Source organism: Oryctolagus cuniculus, chromosome 13 (genome assembly GCF_964237555.1).
Source record: "Oryctolagus cuniculus chromosome 13, mOryCun1.1, whole genome shotgun sequence".
In the NCBI taxonomy this organism is placed as follows: Eukaryota; Metazoa; Chordata; class Mammalia; order Lagomorpha; family Leporidae; genus Oryctolagus; species Oryctolagus cuniculus.
Genome location: NC_091444.1, coordinates 104,898,063 through 104,920,946, shown reverse-complemented (window position 1 = coordinate 104,920,946; position 22,884 = coordinate 104,898,063). Strand labels below are relative to the sequence as shown.

Sequence of the window (22,884 nt, the reverse complement as noted above, 5' to 3'; positions counted from 1 at the left end):
GATGGGAGCTTGCTCTCGCTCTCTCCCACTCCCCAATGCTCTCACTCTCTAACTGCCTTTCAAATAAAAAAAATTTTAAGTAAAAAAGAAGGTCAAAATGTGTTTGTGTCAGCGTGTATGTGTGTGTGTGCATGTGTGTGTGTGTGTAAAAAGGCCTACCAACAATTGCAACTCAGTAGCAATGAACGTATCTACCATCCAAGTGCCTTAAAATACCACTTCCACCAAAAGGAGGAAGAAAAACTAAAAGAATTGGCAAATTTCAGCTCTTAGGCAGGAAAAGTACAAAAAGATGGGTGACAAAGTCATACCAGGGGCCAGTGCTGTGGCGTAGTAGGCTAAGCCTACACCTGCAGCACCAGCATCCCATATGGGCAGCAGTTTGAGTCCCGGCTGCTCCACTTCCAATCCAGTTTTCTACTATGGCCTGGGAAAGCAGTGAAAGATGGCCTGAGTGCTTGGGCCCCTGCACCAACATGGGAGGCCCAGAAGAAGCTCCTGACTCCTGGCTCCTGGCCTCAGACAGGCTCAGCTTCGGCTGTTGCAGCCATCTGGGGAGTAAACCAGCAGACAGAAGACCTTTCTTTGTCTGTAACTCTACCTCTCAAAGAAATAAATAAAATCTTAAAAAAAAAAAAAAAAAAAAAAAAAAAAAGTCATACCAGAAGCTTCCAAAGGGCTCAGGAGAAAGCCTAAGGAGGCTACCACACGCCAAAATGGGACAAATCAAGTGAAACACGGAGACACATAACATGTCCACACCTACACATAAGACAGACAGATGACAGCCGTCACCTTAGAATTGATCAGAGAACCAATCATTCCTATAAACAGAAAGAAAGAAGAAAAAAACACCCAAAGTGTCATGATTATTAGGTATTTTTTGCTAAAATACACAGTGTGTACTTCCAAACAATGGTTAATCTGTATTGAAAAGCCTACACTAGCACTGCTGCATTTAAAAAGAGTTCTGAAAGTGAAAACATCTCTTACCACTCACTGATAGCTGAACCTGCCCCCACCAGGAGACAACACGAGGCTCTTTCCAAGCCTTTAGTTGCTTCCTATCTTATAAATACGCATGCCTCTCACAGCAGCTGGTTCAGAGATCCGGGCACTGTCCCAGAATGTGCCTCATTTTATATTAAAAAAAAAAAAAAAAAAAAAAAAAAACCTCCCGAGTTCTGAACAATGCAGGGCTGCTTCGTAACAGATTACAGATCTATACATGAGAGTAACTGGACACAGGCATCCAGAGGGAGAGAAAGAAGACCATCTGCCTGGGTCCTTCAGGTCAGAGAAAGCTGGCAAGGCAGGTGACCCTCGAGCTGCACGTTGAAGAAGCGAGGCATTTACACAGACGACAAGACACAGGAAATGGATTTCAGGCAAACGAACATGAGCGGAAATGAAAACTCTTTGGACCCCATAGTTCAGGGGACAATGGCTATTAAGATGGGCAGGAGGGCATCGAGTGAAAGAAGCACACGTGTCTCCAGTCCTGTTATGGTGGGGCAGCCCTTCTGCCGGAAAACATTTTCATACAAGACAGTACACCACTGCAGAGAAGTGACAAGACACCACTGAGTCATCCAACCCTCAGTCTTCGAGACCATCCCTGAGACTGACCAAACTCAGCGCATGACTTCTGCTCGCTCGTCTGATGCCCTAAAGCAACAGAGGCTGTCACAGCCCTCTGCAGACCCTTCGTGGGCTACTTTGCCGAGACACAGTGCACCGCTGATAGAATTCTCAAGCTGGTAATGCCCCACTTAGCTGCTTACTATCTACAGGTAAGACACGCATGTGCCACCTGAGAGCTGGATCTGCTTCCTGGCTAAGGCTCCGAGTTCAGCTCCCTGCTTACGCAGACCTAGGGAGCCAGCAGACAGGGCTGAAGCAGTCGGGTCCCTGCCATGCACGAGGGAGACCTGGACTGCATTCCTGACTCCTGGCTTTGGCATGGCCCAGGCACAGCCATCGCAGACGTTTAGGGAGCTAACTAGTAGGTGGGAGCCGCCCCCCACCCAATAAAAACAGTAATCATTAAAAAAGACTGTCTTCCTATAGTTTTTTTCCTCCTCCATTAAAACTATATGGTCCATATCTGTAAAACGGGTATAATACACACCTCATGAGGTTGTCACAATGATTAAATGTGGCACACTCACATATAATAAGGATTAAAGGTTCTCTCAAGTACTGAAAAAGTGCCTAAAAATCTACTCCAGCCCAGTGTGTATTGATACATTACACTCCGGCACTTACAAACAACTGAACAGAATTTTAAGACTAAATAAATATTAACATAAATGTCTAGAGCAAAACAGAAATAAAGTATATTTAAAGCTTGTGAAAAACTCAAACCTGGAGACAGACATCATTACATATTCTATGCTAGAAATCAAAGGACTATCTATAACTATTTTTTTCTGATTTATATATTCACAGGCTCTTAACAATCATACCACCTTTCACAAAAGCTTACTCGTTTCTCGTTATTGGGAACCTATTCTCTGTATTCTAGACAAAAAGAAAAAATCCAACTGGCCACTTTTCCTACTAAAAGTTTAAGACCATCTTGGAAGACAAGGTGTTCTATAACATACACAGTTAATCTAACAGAAACAAATCCACAGTTCACAACCATGCCTGTTAGATTATTTATAGAAAAGCAAAATTGCCACAATACCTATTAGTTTCCAGATGATAAAACTGTTGACAAAGGAAATTAGCAAAAACAAAAGTTAAGCATATGAAGAGGTCTACAAAGCCAGATTAAAATATTTAAAAAGAAGGACTCTGACTTCACTCTTTAAAAAAAAAAAAAAAAAAGATTTATTTATGTATTTGAAAGAGTTACAGAGAGGCAGACAGAGGGAGAAGTCTTCCATCTGCTGGTTCACTTCCCAAATGGCCACAGTGGCTGGCACTGGGTGGAACCAAAGCCAGGAGCCAGGAGCTTCCTCCAGGCCTTCCATACAGGCACACAGATTCAAATGCTTAGGCCATCTTTTACTGCACTCCCAGGCCATCGAAGAGAGCTGGATTGGAAGTGGAGCAGCCGGGACTCGAACCAGCACCCATATGGGATGCCAGCACTGCAGGCGGTGGCTTTACCCACTATGAAACAGCAGCAGGCCCTGATTTAATTCTTAAAAGCTAAAGTTTGGTGGCTGGCTTTGTGGTGTACAGTGTAAAGCCGATGCTTGTAATGCCGGCATCCCATATGGGCATTGGTTTGTGTCCCAGCTGTTCTACTTCCAATCCAGCTCCCTGCTAATGCACCTGGGAAAGCAATGGAAGATGGCCCAAGTGTTTGGGTCCCTGCACCCACATGGGAGATCAGGATGAAGCTCCTTGCTCCAGGCATCGGCCTGGCTCATCCCTGGCTGTTGTAGCCATCTGGAGAGTAAACCAGCAAATGGAAGATTCTCTCTCTCTCTCTCTCTCTCTATACCTCTGTCAAATAAATAAATCTTTAAAATACATAAATATATATTAAATGAGAAAGCACAAAATGACAAATATTGCATGATTCCCCTCACATGAGATATCTAGAATAGGCAGATTCTTAACACTAAGAAGTAGAACAGCAGCTACCATGGGCCAGGGAGAATAGGGGGCTATTGCTAAATAGCTTCTGTTTAGGACGATGAGAGAGTTCTGGAGAGAGATTATGATGATGGCTATACAACACTCTGAATGTATTTAATGAGCTAAATCGTGCAATAAGTGGTTACAACAGGAAATTTTACATTATGTATGTTATCACAATAGAAAAAGGTTAAGAACTCCTACACCAATTTTAAAAATAGAGCTGGCATAACTAAATAAAACATTATGTGGAAATTTTGAAATCCATAGTCTTTTCATAATATCCATTTTCCATGAGCTTCCTGAAGATATCTCATATAAGCTAAAAGTATTTTTGAATTCCTTTTTTTAAAAAAAAAAAAAAAATATATATATATATATATATATATATATATATATATACTTGGAGGGTCTGAGAGTAAGAGAGAGCAGACACAGGGCTGGCTTTGCCCCGTGGTTACGACACAGCTTGGTTGCCTACATCCCATGCAGTGTCTAGGTTCTAGTCCTAGCTCCAGCCTTTGTCCTGCCTGCCTGCTGATACATACCCTGGCTGACACCAGGTGATGGCTCAAGTATATGGATCCCAGACAGCTATGAGGAAGCCCCAAATTAACTTCCAGGCTGCTGACTTTGACCTGGCCCAGCTCTGGCTGTTGTAGGCATTTGGGAAATGAACTTGTGGATGGGAGATGACCACCTCTCAATGAAAGAGAGCATACTAAGAAAGAGGGGAACACAATGTTTTAGTACTAGGTGAGCTGCTTAATACCTTACCCATCGGTTCTAGTTACCCTCTTTAACCCCTCATCCTATTCTTATTTTTCATTTTAAATTTCACTTGTTCTGTTTTACTTGAAGTATGAGTATTTACTCAGAGCAGAATGCACAGATCTTAAGTGCAATTCATGGCATCTCACCGATGCACGCACCTAAGTAACTCTCAGCCATATGGAGAGGGCACTTTCCACAATCCCAGGATGGTCCCGCACCCCTCCTGGCTGCTCCTCCACCCCCACAGAGGCAGGCACCATTCCAACTTCCATCTGCATACGTGCGTTCTGCTCGTCCCAAAACATTTGGCAAATGAAATCGTACAGCATGTAGCCTTGTCTTTGTTAAAGATCTATTTATTTATTTGAAAGTCAGAGTTACACAGAGAGAGAAGGAGAGGCAGAGAGAGAGAGAGGTCTTCCATCTGCTGATTCACTCCCCAACTGGCCGCAAATGCCAGAGCTGCGCCAATCTGAAGCCAGGAACCAGGAGCTTCTTCTGGGTCTCCCACGTGGGTGCAGGGGCCCAAGGACTTGGGCCATCTTCTTCTGCTTTCCCAGGTCACAGCAGAGAGCTGGATCGGAAGTGGAGCAGGTGGGATTCGAAGTGGCGCCCACAAGGGATGCCGGCACTGCAGGCAGCAGCTTTACCCGCTACGCCATAGCGCCAGCCCCAGGCGTGTAACCTTTCACTGACCTTCTTTGTTGTTTAGCATGTCTCTGACACCCAACAACTATATGAATATATAATCTGCTGCTTTTTTTATTATTGAAAAGCTCTCCAGAGCCCGAGTATTTTTAACCATTTTCCTATAATGGGCAGTTGAGTTGCTGCCAGTTTGGAGCTGCGGTACTGAAGCTGTTGTAAACACTCTTAAACAATCCTTTGTGGGGATATGTTTCCTCCTGGGGAAACATCTAGGAATGGAATGCACCTCGTAAGAAACTGACAAGGGTTTTTAAAGTGCTGTCCCATTTTACACTCCTGTCAGCAACACCTCAGAGCTTCAGGGTGCCACATCCTCACCAAAGTGGGATGTTGTCAACCTTTTTTTCTTTTTAAGTAAATCTTGCTGTGGCTTAATTTTCATATAATAAAATGTTCCTGGGGCCTGGCATTGTGGCACAGTGGGTTAAGACACTGCCCATCATCTCCCCGCTAACGTGCCTAGGAAAGCAGCAAAAGATGGCCCCAGCAGTCGGGCCTCTGCCACCCATGTGGGAGACCAGGATGGTGTTCCAGGGTCCTGTCCTCTGCCTGGCCCAGGTCTGGCTAGGGCAGCCATGTGGGAGTAAACCAGCAGATGAAAGATAGCGGTTGCTTGCTCTCTTGCTGGCTCTCTCTCAGGGCCTTTCTCACTCTTTCATTTTAAATGTACAGCGCCAGGAATTCTGACAAATGCATACATACAAGCACCACCCACACACACACACACACACACAGTGAAGCTAGAGAATGTTCCCATCATGCCACGCTCCTTCATGCCACTTCACAATCAATTACTTCCAATCCCAGACAAGCACAACCATTAATCTGCTTGCTATGACTAGCCTCACTGTGCACAGACTACGCAGTTCTAGAGTTTGATGTACATCATCTACTCTTTCAAATCTGCCTTTTTTCCCAGTCTTTTTTGATTCAACCATGTTGGTGTACTGCACTGTTTCTTTAACTGATGAATAGTATGGACATACTATCACTTGCTCATTCATCTGCTACTGGTGGACGTTTGGGCTGTTTCAAATTTGGGGATATCAGCTGCTCCACACATAAATATGCAGATGTGTGTCGCACGGTGAATGTGTTTGATTTTGAGAAACTACCGGAATGTTCTCCCTAGCGGCTGTGTCATTTTGTATCTCTATCCACAATGCACAGAGTTCAGTCGCTGCATACACCCAGTAACACTTGATGTTCCTATTGTGCACGTCAGCTGTTCTAATAGTGGGCACACAGTGGTGGCGCACTGTAATTTTAAGTTGCAGTTTTCCGGGGATCGCTGTGCTGTGGAACCTCTCTCTTTGTGTGTTTATTTACCACGCCTATGTCTTCTCTCACGGAGATCAACTTTTGCCCGCTGTAAAAATCAGGCAGTTGTCTCATTACAGAGTTGTCAAGAGCCCTTCACATACCCTGGGCCAAGTCCCCAGTCAGACACATCGCATGCAGATCTCCTCCCCGACTCTGGGGCTCCACTTTTTATTTCCTTTCAGTGTTTTACAAAGAGCAGGAGTTTTTTTATTTTGATGAAGTCTAATTATTCTTTTTTTTTTTTTTTTTTTTTTGGTTAACGCTTTCTATGCCCTGTTTCAAAAATCTTTGTCTACTCCAAAGCTATGCATGTTTTTATTTTTTACCACAAGTTTTATTTTTAGCTTTTGCTTTTACATCAGTGATCCATTTTGAGTTAAATTTCTGTGTGTTCTGACATGAAGATGGAAGCTCCATTTTTCCCATATGGATACCACTTGCTCCACACCCTTGCTGCAAATACTGTCGTCTCCATGCAAATGGTCAATAGACACATGAAAAAAAAAATGCTCAGGCTCACTAGCCGTCAGGGAAATGCAAATAAAATCACAATGAGGTTTCACCTCACCCCTGTTAGAATGGTCCTCATACAGAAATCAACCAACAACAGATGCTGACGAGAATATGGGGAGAAGGGTACCTCAATCCACTGCTGGTGGGAACGTAGACTGGTACAGTCACTGTGGAAGACTTTACAGAGATATCAGAGAGCTGACTACAGCCCTACCATAAGACCCAGGCATCCCACTCCTGGGAATTTATCCAAAGGAAATGAAATCAGCATATGAAAGAGTTGTCTGCACCCCCATGTTCATTTCAGCTCAATTTACAATAGCTAAGACATGGAATCAACCCAGATGGCCATCAGCTGAAGACTGGATAAAGAAATTATGGTATATATACACTATGTAATTCAACACAGCAGTAAAAAAAAAAAAATGAAATCCTGTCATTTGCAACAAAATGGAAAAATGGATGCAACTGGAAACCATTATACATAGTGAAATAAGCCAGTCACAAAAGGACAAATACCATATGCTTTCTCTAATCTGTGGTAACTAATAGAGTCCTTAAAATGTAATCCATAGGAGTGAAACTGACACTGTGAGATGCGACAATTTTGAACAGCCCTTGCCTTGACTGTTGGGGAACAATAGTTTTCTTTTGTTTGTTTTTGTTATTTTCTTCTTTTTTCTTCATACTAATCAGTGACCTCTCTACTTGGTGTAGGGTTAATCTTATGAGTATAAAAATTAACTAAAAATTAATCTCTGTAAAAAATAAGAATGGGAAAGAAAGACGGAGGAGGAAGAAAGGAGGGTGTATAGGTAGAAGGGAGGTGGGGAGAAGAAGTTTCATGTACCCAAATCTGTATATATTAGATACACAAAGTTGTGTTCCTTAAATAACATTTAAACAAAAGAAAATATTGTCCTCTCCTTGCTGGATTCAAATGACTCTGTACGGGTCTCTCCATTCTTCTATGTCTACTAGGACACTAATTCTACAGTCTTGATTTTTGTGCTTTTGATTAAGTAATATAGTGCAAGTCCTCCAATTTTGTTCTTTTTCAAAATTGCTTTGGCCATTCCATATCCTTTGCATTGCCATATGAAATTTGGAATCAATTTGTATAGTTCTAGAAAAAAAGAAAGGGAGAGGGAGACAAAGAAAGACAGACAGATGGATAGAAGGATGGAAGGACAGGCTAGAATTCTGACTGAGATTTACTTGACCCTAGGGAATAACCTGTGGCTAAGACACATCTTAACAGCATTTAGTCTTCCAACCCACAAACATATCTCTCAGCAGTAGATCTTCTTTAAAATATAATAACCTTGCATCTTGCAACATTGAAAAACTCACTTATTAGTTCTAGCAGGGTTTTTTTTTTTTTTTTGGCTTATTACACCAAGCAGATTCCTTACAATTTTCTATGTGCATAATCATGTTGTCTGTAAATAAAGAAATTTATTTCTTCCTTCCCTTTTCATTCCTTCAATTTTTTTGTTTGTTGGTTTGGTCTGTTTTTGTTTTTGTTTTTGGCTTGTTACACTAAACAGGTCTCTGGTATAATATTTTACAAGTGTTGAGAGGGGCAGACATCCTTTTTTAGCAGGAAAATTCAGTATTTCACCATGAAGTAAGACAGCTTGTTTTTCCATAGATGTCCTTCATCAAACTGAGAATGTTTCCTTTATTCCCAGTATTATACGAGTTTTCATGATGAATCTTAGATTTTATCAAATGCTTTTCCTGCATCTACTGCGATGATATGAACCTTCTCCTTTATTCTAGTATAATGTAAATTATATCGACTGATTTTTGAATAATAAATTCATCTCTCATTCCTGGGATAATTCCAACTTCGTCATGATTTATTTACTATCCTTTGCATACACTGCTATGCTGGGTTTGCTGATGTTTTGTTAAGGATTTTTACATCTGCAATCATGAAGGTTCCTGTCGCGCTCCCTTGATCCGTAGTTTTCTAATCTGGTCATCAGGCTTGGTGCACAGGCCTCAAACAAGGAGATGGGACATCTTCTCCGGGCCTCTAGTTTCTGAATCTGTCCAGAACTGCTATGAATTTTTCCTTAAACACGTGACATGCTACACCATCTGGACCTGGAGCGTCCTTTGTGTTGAGCGAGGAGAGATTTCAAATGCAGTTTCTTTAACACGTTGGTGTCATTTACATTTTTTTCTCCTCATGTCAGCAGTTTGTTTCTCGAGGAATCTGCCCATTTAAGTCAAATCCTTTGGTATGAAGGTGTCCATAATAGTCCTATCTTGTCCTTTCAGTATCTGTAGGCTTTGTTGATGTCCCCTGTTTCATTCCTGACACTGATATTTTGTGTTTTTCCTCTTAATCGCATCAACTGATACGGAAAGTTGAAAGTCCTCTTAACACATTAACATAAGATCTCAATCTAGTCTACTGTCAGATCAAGGCTAGCTAGAAAAGACATTTTTTTTCCTGCCAAAACTATGACAAACATCTCATCACGGTGTAGAGAACTCACAGACCCTTCACTGTCTAAGCCATGTGCTGGGTAGCACCGTGCTGCCTGAAGGTGCTGTCCACCTCAGGGCTCTCAATGCCTGCCAACTTTTTCCCGAGAGATGATCCTGGCTCCAAATACAACGTGCGAGGAAACCTGCTTGGAAGTCAAAGTTAGAAATAGGTAATTCCAGCGCTGCGGCTCACTAGGCTAATCCTCCGCCTTGCGGCGCCCACACCCCGGGTTCTAGTCCCGGTCGGGGCGCCGGATTCTGTCCCGGTTGCCCCTCTTCCAGGCCAGCTCTCTGCTGTGGCCAGGGAGTGCAGTGGAGGATGGCCCAAGTGCTTGGGCCCTGCACCCCATGGGAGACCAGGAGAAGTACCTGGCTCCTGCCTTCAGATCAGCGCGGTGCACCGGCCGCAGCGCACCGGCCGCAGTGGCCATTGGAGGGTGAACCAACGGCAAAAAGGAAGACCTTTCTCTCTGTCTCTCTCTCTCATTATCCATTCTGCCTGTCAAAAAAAAAAATAGATAATAGTGATCAAGTAAAAAGGCAGTCAAGCGTGGTGGCAGAGTCAAGCATTGAACATGGGGGCTGGCACCATGGCTCACTTGGTTAATCCTCCACTTGCAGCACAGCCATCCCAAATGGGCGCCGGGTTCTAGTCCTGGTTGCTCCTCTTCCAGGCCAGCTCTCTGCTGTGGCCCAGGAAGGCAGTGGAAGATGGCCCAAGTGCTTGGGCCCTGCACCCGTGTGAGAGACCAGGAGGAAGCACCTGGCTCCTGGCTTCAGATCAGTGGATCGTAGTGGCCATTTGAGGGGTGAACCAACGGAAGGAAGACCTTTCTCTCTGTATCTCTCTCTCTCTCTCATGTCTATCTGTCAAATAAAAAAAAAAAAAAGAATTAAACAAGGAAAAATGATTCTCCTTCCAATTTCCTGTATCATCCCCCACAACCGGGGCAGATGCAGTTCCAGCAGCCATACACTACCCTCAGCTAGTGATCACAGTTGGGCTGTTATCATCCCAAGGGAGGCTCAGTGGTACCTAGAGTGTCTCCCACCAAACCTGCAGTGTAACTGCTCCTATTAGTGTTGGCTTTAATCAGCTGCACACTGACTGTCCTAGGGCAGCAACAGGGACACTCATGCAGTAAACATGAGTTTACTGTGAGGATCAGAGGCGAAAGAAGCTAAAACACTCACAGTCGGAACTACCAGGGTATCTAAGCACTACCACAACAGTGAGGCCTTTTAAGAAGCTACCCTGGGACTTCTACTTAAACAGCCTCATTTCAAAGTCAACAAGAAAAGCTGGGATTTTCTATTACTTCTCAATAGTACTGCCTACAGAAAAAGAAATCTGTTCACCACTGCTTTTCTTCTTCTATGGATGGATGCATTCATACACATATTTTAGTGTCTCTTGGCAAACAGAGCCAAAAACCTGGGGTCTAAACCAAACTACTTCCTGGAAGACTAAAAACCAGGGCCTGTGTAAATGGAATTAAAAGATAAGTCTATTTCAGGTGTACCACTGTTTGGGACACCGCCACCCCTCGTCTGTGGGCCTGGTTGGAATCACAGCTCCTCCGCCTGCGACCCAGCTTCCTGCTAATGTGCATCCTGAGAGGCAGAGAGCAGTGACTCAAGTACTCGGGCTCCTGCCACCCATGTGGAAGACCCAAACGGAGCTCCTGGCCCCTGGCTTTGGCCTAGCCCGGTCCTGGCTGCTGTGGGCACTGCAACTGAAGACCACTCAAACGCATGGTTTGCACAAAAATAAACTCATGTTTTAATTCCATTTCCCACGAACTTTTGAAGGGCTCTCATGTGTTTCCAGAAGCCGATATACAAAACCCAAAGAAGCAAGCAGGCCTCACTGACCAAGCTTGCAAGAGTTCTTCTAAATAGACAATCTATCAGGAAAATGCTGAGTATTAAGATGACACACCTCAATGTTTAAAAAAAGAAAGTGCCTATTAAACTCCAAGATCATATTAGGTAAGCCATGTCCACAAGGAATATCTAAATCAATCATAAATTCAGCTTTCTGTCTGTTGATATTTAAGAAAACTCCACACTGTAAGCAGAGACGAAAAGAAGATACTCCCAGAAAGATGAGTCCCGGGGCAGGTGCTGTGGCGTAGCAGGTAAAGCTGCCGCCTATAGTGCCGGCCTCCCATATGGGTGTCGGTTCAAGTCCCGGCTGCTCTACTTCCAATCCAGCTCTCTGCTATGGCCTGGGAAAGCAGTGGAAGATGATCCAAGTCCCTGGGCCCCTGCACCTGTGTGGGAGACCTGGAAGAAGCTCCTGGCTCCTGGCTTTGGATCAGTGCAGCTCCAGCTGTTGCAGCCTTTTGGGGATGAACCAACGGAAGGAAGACCTCTCTCTCTGTCTCTCCCTCTCATTGTCTGTAACTCTACCTCTCAAATAAATAAATAAAATATTTTCAAAAAAGAACATGAGTCCTTTCAAGATACGTGAAAGATTAGTGAACAATGACTATTTACAAAGGAACAGAAGTCAGGAGGCTGTGTCTTCATTAGGCTCTAAGAAGGATGAAGACGTGCGAGACTGCGAGCAGGCTGCATCCACGGCACCGCTCAGCACAGCGCCAGGCGTCCGTCCCCCGGGCCAGTCGCAGCAAGGGGAGTGGAACACGCAGAAGATGCAGCAGCAGCCAGTCGCTGGGGAAAAGTTCATGAAGTCTTGAACCTGCACTGTTTGCGTAACAAAGGTTTGTTCAGCTCTGTCTATGCTTTCCCCAAAATAGAGGCACATTCAGAAATAACAAATCTGAGTTCTAAATCTGTCCTTGTATTCACAGTTCTATGTGGTGTAACTTCTTGCTAGTTAATAGATCTCTAAAAGGAAGAGGACTTATTAAAAATCCTGCCACATCAAGTTCTTTAAAACCATAGTACAGTATAGTATATGCATTTGAACTTCAGATAATGTCAGAAGCAAAAAACAGCATCTTGCATATTTTATTTTGAAAAAAACTATCTATACAATACTTAATCTAATGAAAATACAGCAATTTAAACAAATAAACTATTTTGATGAAAGCAATCCAGAACTCAGTATTTGTATGAAACATCGTTCTACTTCAAACCAACAGAATATACAGATATACAGAAGGCCTATGATCTTTTAATATAAGTCTTTATGTCAACCCAAACTGCATAAATGCTAGAGCACTCTTCAAGTCCAACCGCCTTTCATTTCAGTAATCTAACCACAGCAACTAGGGAGAATAAAGTGCCAACCACATGGTCTTTCTGTGACAGAGAATAGCTGCATTCAGTGACAGCACCTGCGCGTCTTATCCACACTAGCGCTGCCCATATTTAAGTCAGCACATTGTTAAATCTAACAACATATCCCTCCACAAAGCAAAGAACAACAGACACTGAGGATCACTTCCGAATTACATTACTTGACCTGGTAGTAACAGAAGAAACGAAGACCACAGAATCAAGGCACAGTGGCCTTCATAGAATTTTAAACTTGGAAGAAATGAATGCTAAGAACACTAACAATTTAGGCTCACTCGATACATGCCAATTCTGACTTCTCCTGAAATGCTTCTTAAAGACACCTGGAGCTGCCGCCACACCCTTCTCAGTGCCAACAGGCTTCTCCCGTAACTCTGACACCCAGCATGCAGCGGAATCCCGATACTTAATTCACACACTTGAAATCAAGTACCAGGGGCCAGCATTGTGACATAGCAGGTAATCCTCCACCTGCAGCGCAGGCATCCCATGTGGGTGCCTGTTCAAGTCCCGGCTGCTCCTCTCTGATCCAGCTCCCTGCTAATGAGCCTGGGAAAGCAGCAGAAGACGGCCAAGTGCTTGGGTCCCTGCACCCACGAGGGAGACGTGAAGAAGCTCTTGGCTCCTGGCTGGCCCAGCCCTGGCTGTTGCAGCCATCTGGAGAATGAACTAGCAAATGAAAACTGATTCTGTCTCTCTCTCTCTCAATTCTCCTCTTCCTCCTCCTCCTCTCTCTGCCTTTCAAATGAATAAAAAATAAATCTTCTTAAAACATTAAATAATAGTATTATATAGTGTTGTATCATATATCATAACTAGCATAAAATGAATCTTAGGCTCGAAGGAAGAAAACACAGGCTTCCTAAAAATGGTTAAGTATTGTTTTGAAAAGTATGTATGCTTTTTAAACGATGTTTAAATACTATTTAAAGCAGTGCAGGCTTGCTAAAAAACAGATTCTCAAGAGACATGTAACATGTTCTCTATTTAAAATCTTTAAAAATATCTCTTTATTTAGTTTTGGAATTAAGTTCAAAAACACAAAAATAATATAATCCCAATCTTGTTATCACCCCAAATTAACAACTGCTAACACTCTGTCACAGTCAACGCTGTCATCTGTTCTGACCGATCATGAACTGTCCATGACATTAAAAATTAAAACATACTAAGGAACCTTCCTACACTGGCCATTCATTTTAAGAAATAAAACGCCGGAGCTGGCACTACGGTGCAGTGGCTAAGGCCGCTACCTGCAATGCCGGCGTCCCACATAGGTGCCAGTTTGTGTCCCGGTTGCTCCACTTCTGAGTTAGTTCCTTTAACGGCCTGGGAAAGGCAGCAGCAGATGACCCAAATGTTTGGGCCCCTGCCACCCATGTGGGAGACCTGGAATAAGCTCCTGGCTTTGGCCTGGCCCAACCCTGGCAGTTGCAGCCCTGTGGGGAGTGAACCAGCAGATGGACAATTTTCTCTCTCTCTCTACCTCTGAATTTCAAATAAATAAATCTCCTTCAAAAAGAAGAAGGAAGAAGGAAGAAGGAAGAAGGAAGAAGGAAGGAAGGAAGGAAGGAAGGAAGGAAGGAAGGAAGGAAGGAAGGAAGGAAGGAAGGAAGGAAGGAAGGGAGAGAGGGAGGGAGGGAAGGAGAGAGGGAGGGAGGGAGGGAAGGAGGGAGGAAGAGAGAGAGAGAGAGAGAGAAAACAAAACATTGTAGTCCCTCCTGTAAAACGGTCCCCACCTGCTCAGCCTCCCACTAGTGTGTGAGCACCATCTTACCTCTTAGAGCAAATTACCTGAGACACTTGTATTACACAGTGCCTTGTGCACAGTTACCTGGTTACTAGTTTCCAAAGGCAAGAGAGATGCAAAGAAGAATCCAGCAAGACCTCTAACAGCAGCAAAAGCTGGGAGAGCAGCACTGACGGAAATGGCTGGAGGGCTCCAGGACGCACCCGGCAGGCTCTGGGTAACCCGCACGATCGGAAGTGAGCGTTCACATCTACCTGCCCAAACCCAAACCCAGACTCAGGGACAACTGGAAAGACACGTGAGGGCACTCTTCTGGGCATGAGGACCACAATGTGAAGACAACACACTCTGCACTACTAATACTGACACACTCCGGGATGGGACCTGTCTCATCACTAAGTGAGGTCAGCGGAGGTCGTGTGATGTGAAGATGGCGAATCAAGGAAGGAGGGCAGCACAGGGCGCAGGGAGCTCCGTAGACCCGGGGACGGGGCAAAGCTCCACACAGATGGTGACCTCGAAGTAAAAGCCTGCAGGAGGGGCCGGCACTGTGGCGCAGCAGGTTCACGCCCTGACCTGAAGCGCCCACGTCCCATATGGGCGCCAGTTCGAGCCCCGGCTGCTCCACTTCCTATCCAGCTCTCTGCTGTCGCCTGGGATAGCAGTAAAAGATGGCCCAAGTCCCTGGGCCCCTGCACCCATGTGGGAGACCCAGAAGACGCTCCTGGCTCCTGGCTTTAGATCAGCACAGCTCTGGCCGTTGTGGCCATCTGGGGAGTGAACCATCGGATGGAAAGACCTCTCTCTCTCTCTCTCTCTCTGCCTCTCCTCTCTCTGTGTAACTCTGACTTTCAAATAAATAAAAATAAATCTTTAAAAAAAAAAAAAAAGCCTGCAGGAGACAGGAATCGAGGCTCACAGAAACCTGGAGGAAGAGTGTATATCCAAGGAGTGGGTTCAGCAAGTGGGAGGGCTCTGGGGACTGCCCAGCTGGTAAGTACCCAGAAGAGTGCAGAGTAGCCGGGGGGAGGGGCAGAATGGGGCAGGAGGTGAGCTCAGGAACGGGGCAGGGCTTTGCAGGTCGCGGGGCTGCAGGGAAATGCGTAGCCATCGGCTCAAGGTGAGCCAAGGAGTGACGTGAGCCGCAGCCTCTGATTACTGCCTGGCAAGGAGTCCAGCAACTGAGTGTGAGAGCAGCCAGCCTGGACCGCGCGCCATGTGTGAGAAAAAGGGCAGTTCAAAGGCCACCCGAAGACTCCTGGTCTGGAAGGCTGGGACTGCCGCTGCTTGGAGGGGCAGAGCGGGGAAGGTGGGTTGAGGGAGGAGATGTGGGGAACCAGGGGCTTCATTTTGGATGTGCCTATTTAATATACAAGTAGGGATTCGGGGTGGGAATCTGGATTCAAAAGACAGAGGCGTAGGTCAGGGGTGGAGATACGTACACGCAAGCAATAATCATACACATACAGACCCCCAACACGGCCTCGATGTGAGTGTGACCATGAAGCTGAGTGGAGGGAAAAGAGGGGGAAACTGAGCCCAGAGGTGGAGCAAACTTCAGAGACAGAAAAGGAGGGGACACAGACGTCAGAGAGCAAGCAGGGAGTACAGGGCACTGGAATGCAAGCGGACACTGCCCAGAACACAAAGCTGTGCTGCATACTCACTCATTTAGTCACTCAACAAACACTGAGTTAACACGCGCTGTGGAAACTAACAAAGTCCCTGCTCTCTCGGGGGCGGCAACCCAAGGGGACAGAGAGAAACTCGCAAAGGCGTCCCCAGGTAAAGCCCAGGCGTCTCGGGATCCTGGCACTGGGGCAGCCTATACAGCCTGGGAGGGTTACAGACCAGAGCAGAGGTCTGAGGGGTGAAACTCACTCACGGAGAGGAGGGGCGGTGGCGGGGAGGGGGACCGGCCGAGGAAGGAAGCATTTGCAAGGACCTCAAGGGTGACACTGCCGAACCTCAGCAGGCCGGAAAGGAGTCAGCACGGGGACCCCAGAAAGCGGCAGGAACAGGCGAGGCGGGCGAAGGGCGGGACGGACGACCAAAGTCCTCAGGGACGTCCCAGGAGTCTGAACTCTGCTTCAAAGGCCGAGGGACGCCAGAACGCAGCCCGGCTGGATTACTAAGCCTGTTTCTGGAGTGCGCCCAGGCAGCTGCACTGGGGGTGTGGGGTGCAGACTTGGCGAGACTCTGCCCGTGCAGACCAAGGACTACGGCCTAGCGTGGACCAGGCGTAGCACTGCTCCTAGAAGGACGCACAAACCGGGCAAGGGGCGGCGGTGGGGTAGAATCTGGAGTGTGCAGAACCTCCGATCAGGAAACAGGTCCAGAGACCAACCGTAAAATCCGGGCCCGTGGATCTGAAGTCCCCACAGGATGGTGGGAGAAAAGAAACCGGGAATGGAAAAGACGCGGCCGGGCTAAAACGAGCACGAACGAGACACGCAGAGGAGTGAGCGAGCACCCGAGGGTGAACAAGGAGTGTGGTTTCATGAGAAACCCGGGGCGGCCGGCGCCGCGGCTCAATAGGCCAATCCTCTGCCTGTGGCGCCAGTACCCCGGGTTCTAGTCCCGGTCGGGGCGCCGGATTCTTTCCTGGTTGCTCCTCTTCCAGGCCAGCTCTCTGCTGTGGCCTGGGAGTGCAGTAGAGGATGGCCCAAGTGCTTGGGCCCTGCACCCCATGGGAGACCAGGAGAAGCACCTGGCTCCTGCCTTCGGATCAGCGCAGTGCGCGGGCCGCAGCGGCCATTGGAGGGTGAACCAACAGCAAAGGAAGACCTTTCTCTCTGTCTCTCTCTCTCACTGTCCACTCTGCCTGTCCAAAAAAAAGAGAGAGAGAGAGAGAGAAACCCGGGGCACGGCGCGGGAGAAGGCAGAGCCAAGCAGGCTTTCCTGCACACTAGCACACGGAGCCACGCCCTCTCTCCCCACACCGCTCCAGAATCAGCCAACAAGTATTCCTCATCAGCCACACGCATGCTTCACTCACAGGATAACCTTAGTCTAGGCGAGGAAGCAAAACACTAAAATGAAATTTAATTACCTTAGTCAATAAGTCTTTTTACTTTTTAATGTATTTTTAATATAAGATTTATCGCTTTATTTACTTGAAAGTCAATTACAGAAAAGCAGATGGAGAGACAGACAGACAGAGAGATCTTCTATCCTTTGGTTCACTTCCCAAATGGCCACAATGACTAGGCCTGGGCCAGACGAAGCCAGGAGCCAGAGCTTTTCCTGGGTCCCCCACATGGGTACAGAGGCCCAGGCACTTGGGCCATCCTCTGCTGCTTTGCCAGGCTCATTGGCAGGGAGCTGGATTGGAAGGAGAGCAGCAGGGACTCGAACCTGTGCCCACATGGGATGCCGGAGTCACAGGAGGCAGCTTTACCCACTACGCCACAACACCAGCCCTAACGAGTTTTTTTTAGAACAGATTATTTATTTATTTGAAAATCAGAGGTACAGAGAGGGAGAGAGATCTTCCATTGGCTGGTTCACTCCTCAAGCGGCCAGAGCCGCCAGGGCTGAGCCAGGAGCCAGGAGATTCATCCGGTCTCCCACGTGGATGGCAGGGGCCCAAGCACTTAGACCATCTTCCGCTGCTTTCCCAGGCCACTGACAGGGAGCTGGATCGGAAGTGGAGCAGCCGGTCCCAGTAAGTTGTAAAATAAACAGTGGAAGTGCTAAAAATTCCATTATTGGACAGATACAAAGTCAAATAAATGTTGAAAGTGGGAAAAGCCACAGGAAGGGAAAGGCCAGGAGCCCTGAGGAGTGAAACCACATGGCTGGGATGGAGGCGCGCGGATCACTGCGGGTCAGAGGAATGCCTACAGTGATCTTGTGAGCTAACTGCCCCCAGGCTTGGGGTCGGGGTACTGCACACACACCCCAAAGCACACAGCAAGCCTCTAAGGGAGAGGCAACACTGTCTAAAAACCCATCTAGAGATGTACCTAGTGTCTGTATTTGCAAACGCATCTGTGCTAGGTTTATGATACAATGCAAGCCATTCTCCACTGAGGGCCATGAGCCCCCATTTGAACAGGCCTGTTTGTTAGCTGCTTTTGAAGCTTCCAGTACGGTCTTGGAGGTGGTGCCTACACTTATTCATACATCAACTCAGTTTATAACACGAAGATGGACAAGAACTCTGTGTTCCAACAAAGCAACCCACCTTCTTCATCGACCGTGGTGCTAGGCAGGAAGCAGAGACTCCTATTAATTCCCTCCCGTGACCTCTTCCCCTGCCCCGGTAGGTATTTGGCCAGTGAACAACACTTCCTTTAGACATACATGCTTAGCTCAAATGTATCATTCGAATACACATAAATAGGAACGCGGCTGCTGGTTTTTACATTTCCTTAAAGAATGACATTTTTACTGCTTATCATGTAATTCGTCTAATAAAACTAAACACAAAAACAAATGCGGGGTCAAGACATAAATATCAACGCAAAGCAGTCCAGTGGCAGCTCCCTTCCCATGACTAGTCACCAGATTGAAGGTGCATCAGAAGCACCAACATCACAGCTACACAGAAGCCGTCATCGGCCAAGTTCCCCCCACTCCCCACCCTGACATTTTAAACTGTTTCTGGCAGCACAGAGCCGCTTCCACCTCCCGGCAGAACCCGAGCAGCACCCTACCTATTCGTTAACAGCAAGCTGACCACCACACTGAGGCATCTGTAAATTCTCCAAACGAGCAAGATAGGGACAACACCTGTTTCCTTCTTTCCCAAACTAGAAACAATATAGCCATGCCCCAGCAGACCTCCAAACAGAAACAAATCTCCCAGCCCTTACAAAAACATGTAACTGTCATTGTGAATAAAAGCCAAGTGTGCAGCCAAGGACAAGGTGTGTCTGAATTCCTGGTTTCAGGGGCATCCTTCACAGGAACCCAAAAAAAAAAAAAAAAATTAAAAGAAATACCACTAGCTCCTGTAAATACAATGCAAATGGCATGCTAATTAACATCTTCACCAGACAATGACAAACACGGCTTCAGGACCACAGGACATGTCATTATGTAAGTGCAGTACACAGGAAGCAATTGCCAGGGTGTTGGCTGGGCCTGCAGAAGGAGTTATTATGGTTTACCGGGATGAGAGGAGGTGGTGGTACACTTAATCACACTTTCACCTACAAGCAGGTGTTTACAGATGTCAAGAAGCAAAAAAAAAAAAAAAAAAACCACTGATCCAAAACGTAAACCTACAGTGCTGTCAGGCAGCGGCACAGAGAGAGAAGCTCGCTGCATTGCCTGCAAGAAAAAGGAGGCTGCAGGAAGCAAGTTCTTCTGCACGTCTCATCGAGGGCTCATCTTTATAAAATCGTCAAAACTCGCACACTTAACACCGGACCCTGCTCCAAGGGCTGTGGAGTTCAACTCTACCAGGAGCCACAGCGAGAGCGCCAGGGCGCCTTTGGGGATGGTGTTGTCTAAAGCAATGTCCAGCCTTTCAATAAAACACAGGCGTCTCCAGAGTCAAATGCGAAGACACCCGTTGGAACGCAGAGCTCCAAACACCCCGAGCTGCAGGGACAACACGGGAGGAAGGACAGCAAAGCCACAAAGATCCCAGAGGCAACAGGGCACCCGGCTGTCACAAGCCCTGGCGCTCTGAGTGATTTCTGTCCTGCCTGCCGGGCGCCTGCTGTAGCATCTTCTCCCTTGGAAAGATGCGAGTGGGAGAGGCGACCAGCCAGCCACCTGACACCCCAGGGCGGCGCCCCCAACTTCTGAGCCAGCAGGCCAAGAAACGGCTTAAAATCAGGCCCCAGGAAGAGCAGGCGATCACTCGGGAGCTGGCACCACATCCCCTGTATGTGTACCCAAGGCAGAGGGGTGTGCAAAGGCCGCGCCCAGGACCCCCGCCCGTGGGAAAGGCAGCCCAAGTTCCAGGTGCCACAGCAGCCTCGCAGCTGTCACCGCCACCCCCCCACCCCGTGCGCACCCCCCGAGAAACCGGGGGCCCCGGGGGGGCGCACACGGACTACACAAAGCCAGCCTGCCAGGGTGAGGGCTGAAGGCAACCGGCCCCCAGCTGGCCCTCGCCCCGGCCACCAGCGGGAGTGGGGAGCACAAGACAAGACGGGGGGGGGCTGTCCCCCCCCCCCCCCCGCCAGGCGCTCGCTTACCTCCAGAACCGGGGTCTCGCAGGCCTTGAGCTTGTCACCATCTCCCTCCGGCAGACCAGTCCGACGCGTGGCCATCATCTCATTGCAGGCGACAAAGAGGGGACAAGTCCGGTGGGGTCCACATTGGGGGGGACAAAGGCCACCCCACAGCCAGAAGAGAAGCGAAAAATCCACGGCGGGCTCCGAGGACGCGGGCGGGGCGGGCGGGACGAGCCCCCCACCCCACCCTCCGGGGGCGGGGGTGGGGGCCGGGGAACGGAGGTCTCTTCGGGAAGCCCCTTGCTGGACGCCGAGTTCAACTCCCTCGGCCGGCCGCATCCATCCCAGGCTGCAAACACAAAGCCCACGGGGCTGCTGCGGAAAGCGATCCCCTTCCTCCGGGTGGCCAGCGGCGAGTGAGTCCAGGGGCGTTGGCCAGGGCCGACGGGCGACTCCCGGGGCCGCTTCCTACAGCAGGCGAGAGGTGAAAGGCCGTGAACTTTCGCAGACGCGGCTCGCAGCCCTGCCACATGGGCACGCCGAGCTCAGCACCCAGCCCAGCACCCGTTGCAGAAAGAATAACCCGAAAAGGGACAGCCTGCGAAGCGGGGAAGGGAAAAAAAAATCAAAGACACAGAAAAAAAAAAAAAAGAGAGAGAGAGAGAGAGCTCAGAACGGCGCCCCGTGGTTGCGTCCAACACGCCTGGCTAAGGTGCAGTCTTCAAGAAAAAAAAAAAAAATCCCAGCCCCCGGTTCAAGTGCAATTCAATCCATGTATTTCCTGGGCAGAGAGAGCAGCGCAGGAGCGCCCCGACACGCACAACGCAGGGAAGTTTGCTCCCCACGGGGCTACAACCCGGTAAACACGGGCCCCTCTCAACCATTGCCCTGCAGAAAATAAACAAAAAAGCCGGCCGGGGCCGCGGTCGGAGCCCGGGCCGGCGGGGCGCGCTCGTGCCGGGTCCCGCCGAGGCCGCCGCTGCCGCTCGCCTGGGCCCGCGGCGGGGCTGGGTGGGGACGCGGCGCGGCTCCCGCTGCGGCGCGCTACTGCCCAGCTCCATAAATGAGCCCCCAGCCACGACTCGACCCCTGTTCCCCGCGGCCACCTCGGAGAGACGGAAGAAAAAAAATCAGAGAGAGAAAAGCAAACCGTCGCCCACCCACCCGCCTGCCCGCCCGCCCACCTACCACTATTTTTCCTCCACCCCTTCCCCAGGCCGGTCGGGGTGGGGTGGGGGGGATCTGGCGCTCCCGGGGAGCGCGGCCCGGATCTGTACTTTTTTTTTTTTTCTTTTTTTTTCAAAGGTGCGGGGAGGAAGGGACCAAGGCGACCCTGGCCGCCGCCCGGGGCCGAGCAGCCGCGCCGCGGCGGCGAGCTGCAGCCGGGGCCCGGCCGGGACGCGCTAGGCCGCAGGCTCGGTTAATATTCATGAGCGGCCCGGGGGGCGCCCCTCCTCCACGGCCGGCCGGCCGGACCCCCGGCGCCCACCGCCGGCCTTTGTGCCCTCCCGGCCGCCCTCCCCGGCTCCGCACACGCGGGCGCGGCCCCCGCCGCCGCCGCCGCCGCCGGCTCCCTGCGGCCCCGCGCCCCGCGCCGGGCGGGGTGGCCTGAGGTGGCGGGAAGAAGCGAAGGGAGCCGGCGGCGGCGGCGGCGAGCGGGGGCCGGGGTCGGCGCCCTCGGCGGAGAAGCGGAAAGCAGAACAGACACGCACCGGAGGAAGCGGGGGCGAGTGGGTCCGCGCCCGGCGGCAGCGCGCTCCGCACGCCCGGAGCGAGCCGGGCGGGCCCCGCGGGAGGACGATCCGCCGCCGCCGCCGCGCTCCGAGGCCGCCGCCGCCCCCGGCCGGCCGCTCCCAGGCACCGCCGCGACCTGCCCCGGCCGGCCCCGGGCTCTCGGCCGCCGCGGGAGGGCGTGGGGCGGGGCGGCGGCCGCCGGACTCTCCCCAGATCTCGCCTCGCCGGGCCGGGCCGGGGCCCCCGCGATCGCCGAGTGACAGAAACGCCCGGCTCCGCCGCCGCCGCCGCCGCGCGGGGCTGCTTCCCGGGGGCGGATTTCTCGCTCCTTCCTCCCTTGGATCCACCTCCTCCCACTCCACCTCCTTTCCCCTCCCCTCCCCAGGGGAGGCTCTGGGGCTGAATATTTTCTGCCTTGAATAATACGGTCCCCGGGAGCCGACGCGCGAGCGAGGGGGATTAGCCGGGGGCGGGGGCGACCGCTGGCCACCGCGGGACCCGCGCCCCAGCGCCCGGCACCCGACACCCGGCGCCCGGCGCGGCGCAGGGGCACGGGCACGCACAGAGCTGCGG

General features: G+C 49.4%; 1 protein-coding gene across 6 annotated transcripts in view; it reads right to left on the bottom strand.

The window, feature by feature from the left end:
* The window catches only part of ARHGAP21 (Rho GTPase activating protein 21), a 154,244-nt gene extending 131,612 nt beyond the window's left edge, over positions 1 to 22,632 (bottom strand). For 2 of the 6 annotated variants that reach the window (XR_011381744.1, XR_007909763.2), the window contains exons 1-2: positions 22,290 to 22,629; positions 20,599 to 21,045 (exon numbers count right to left, since the gene is read on the bottom strand). Coding sequence is in view for 4 of the 6 variants with exons in the window: in XM_051820955.2 (XP_051676915.2) it covers positions 20,599 to 20,916 (318 nt within the window). In the remaining 2 variants the exon portion in view is untranslated. Of the gene's footprint in view, positions 1 to 20,598; positions 21,176 to 21,765; positions 22,033 to 22,289 lie in introns of those variants that run through there. The other 4 variants (XM_051820955.2, XM_051820956.2, XM_051820957.2 and 1 more) reach the window with 4 other exon arrangements.
* Between the last annotated feature and the right edge of the window lie 252 nt (positions 22,633 to 22,884).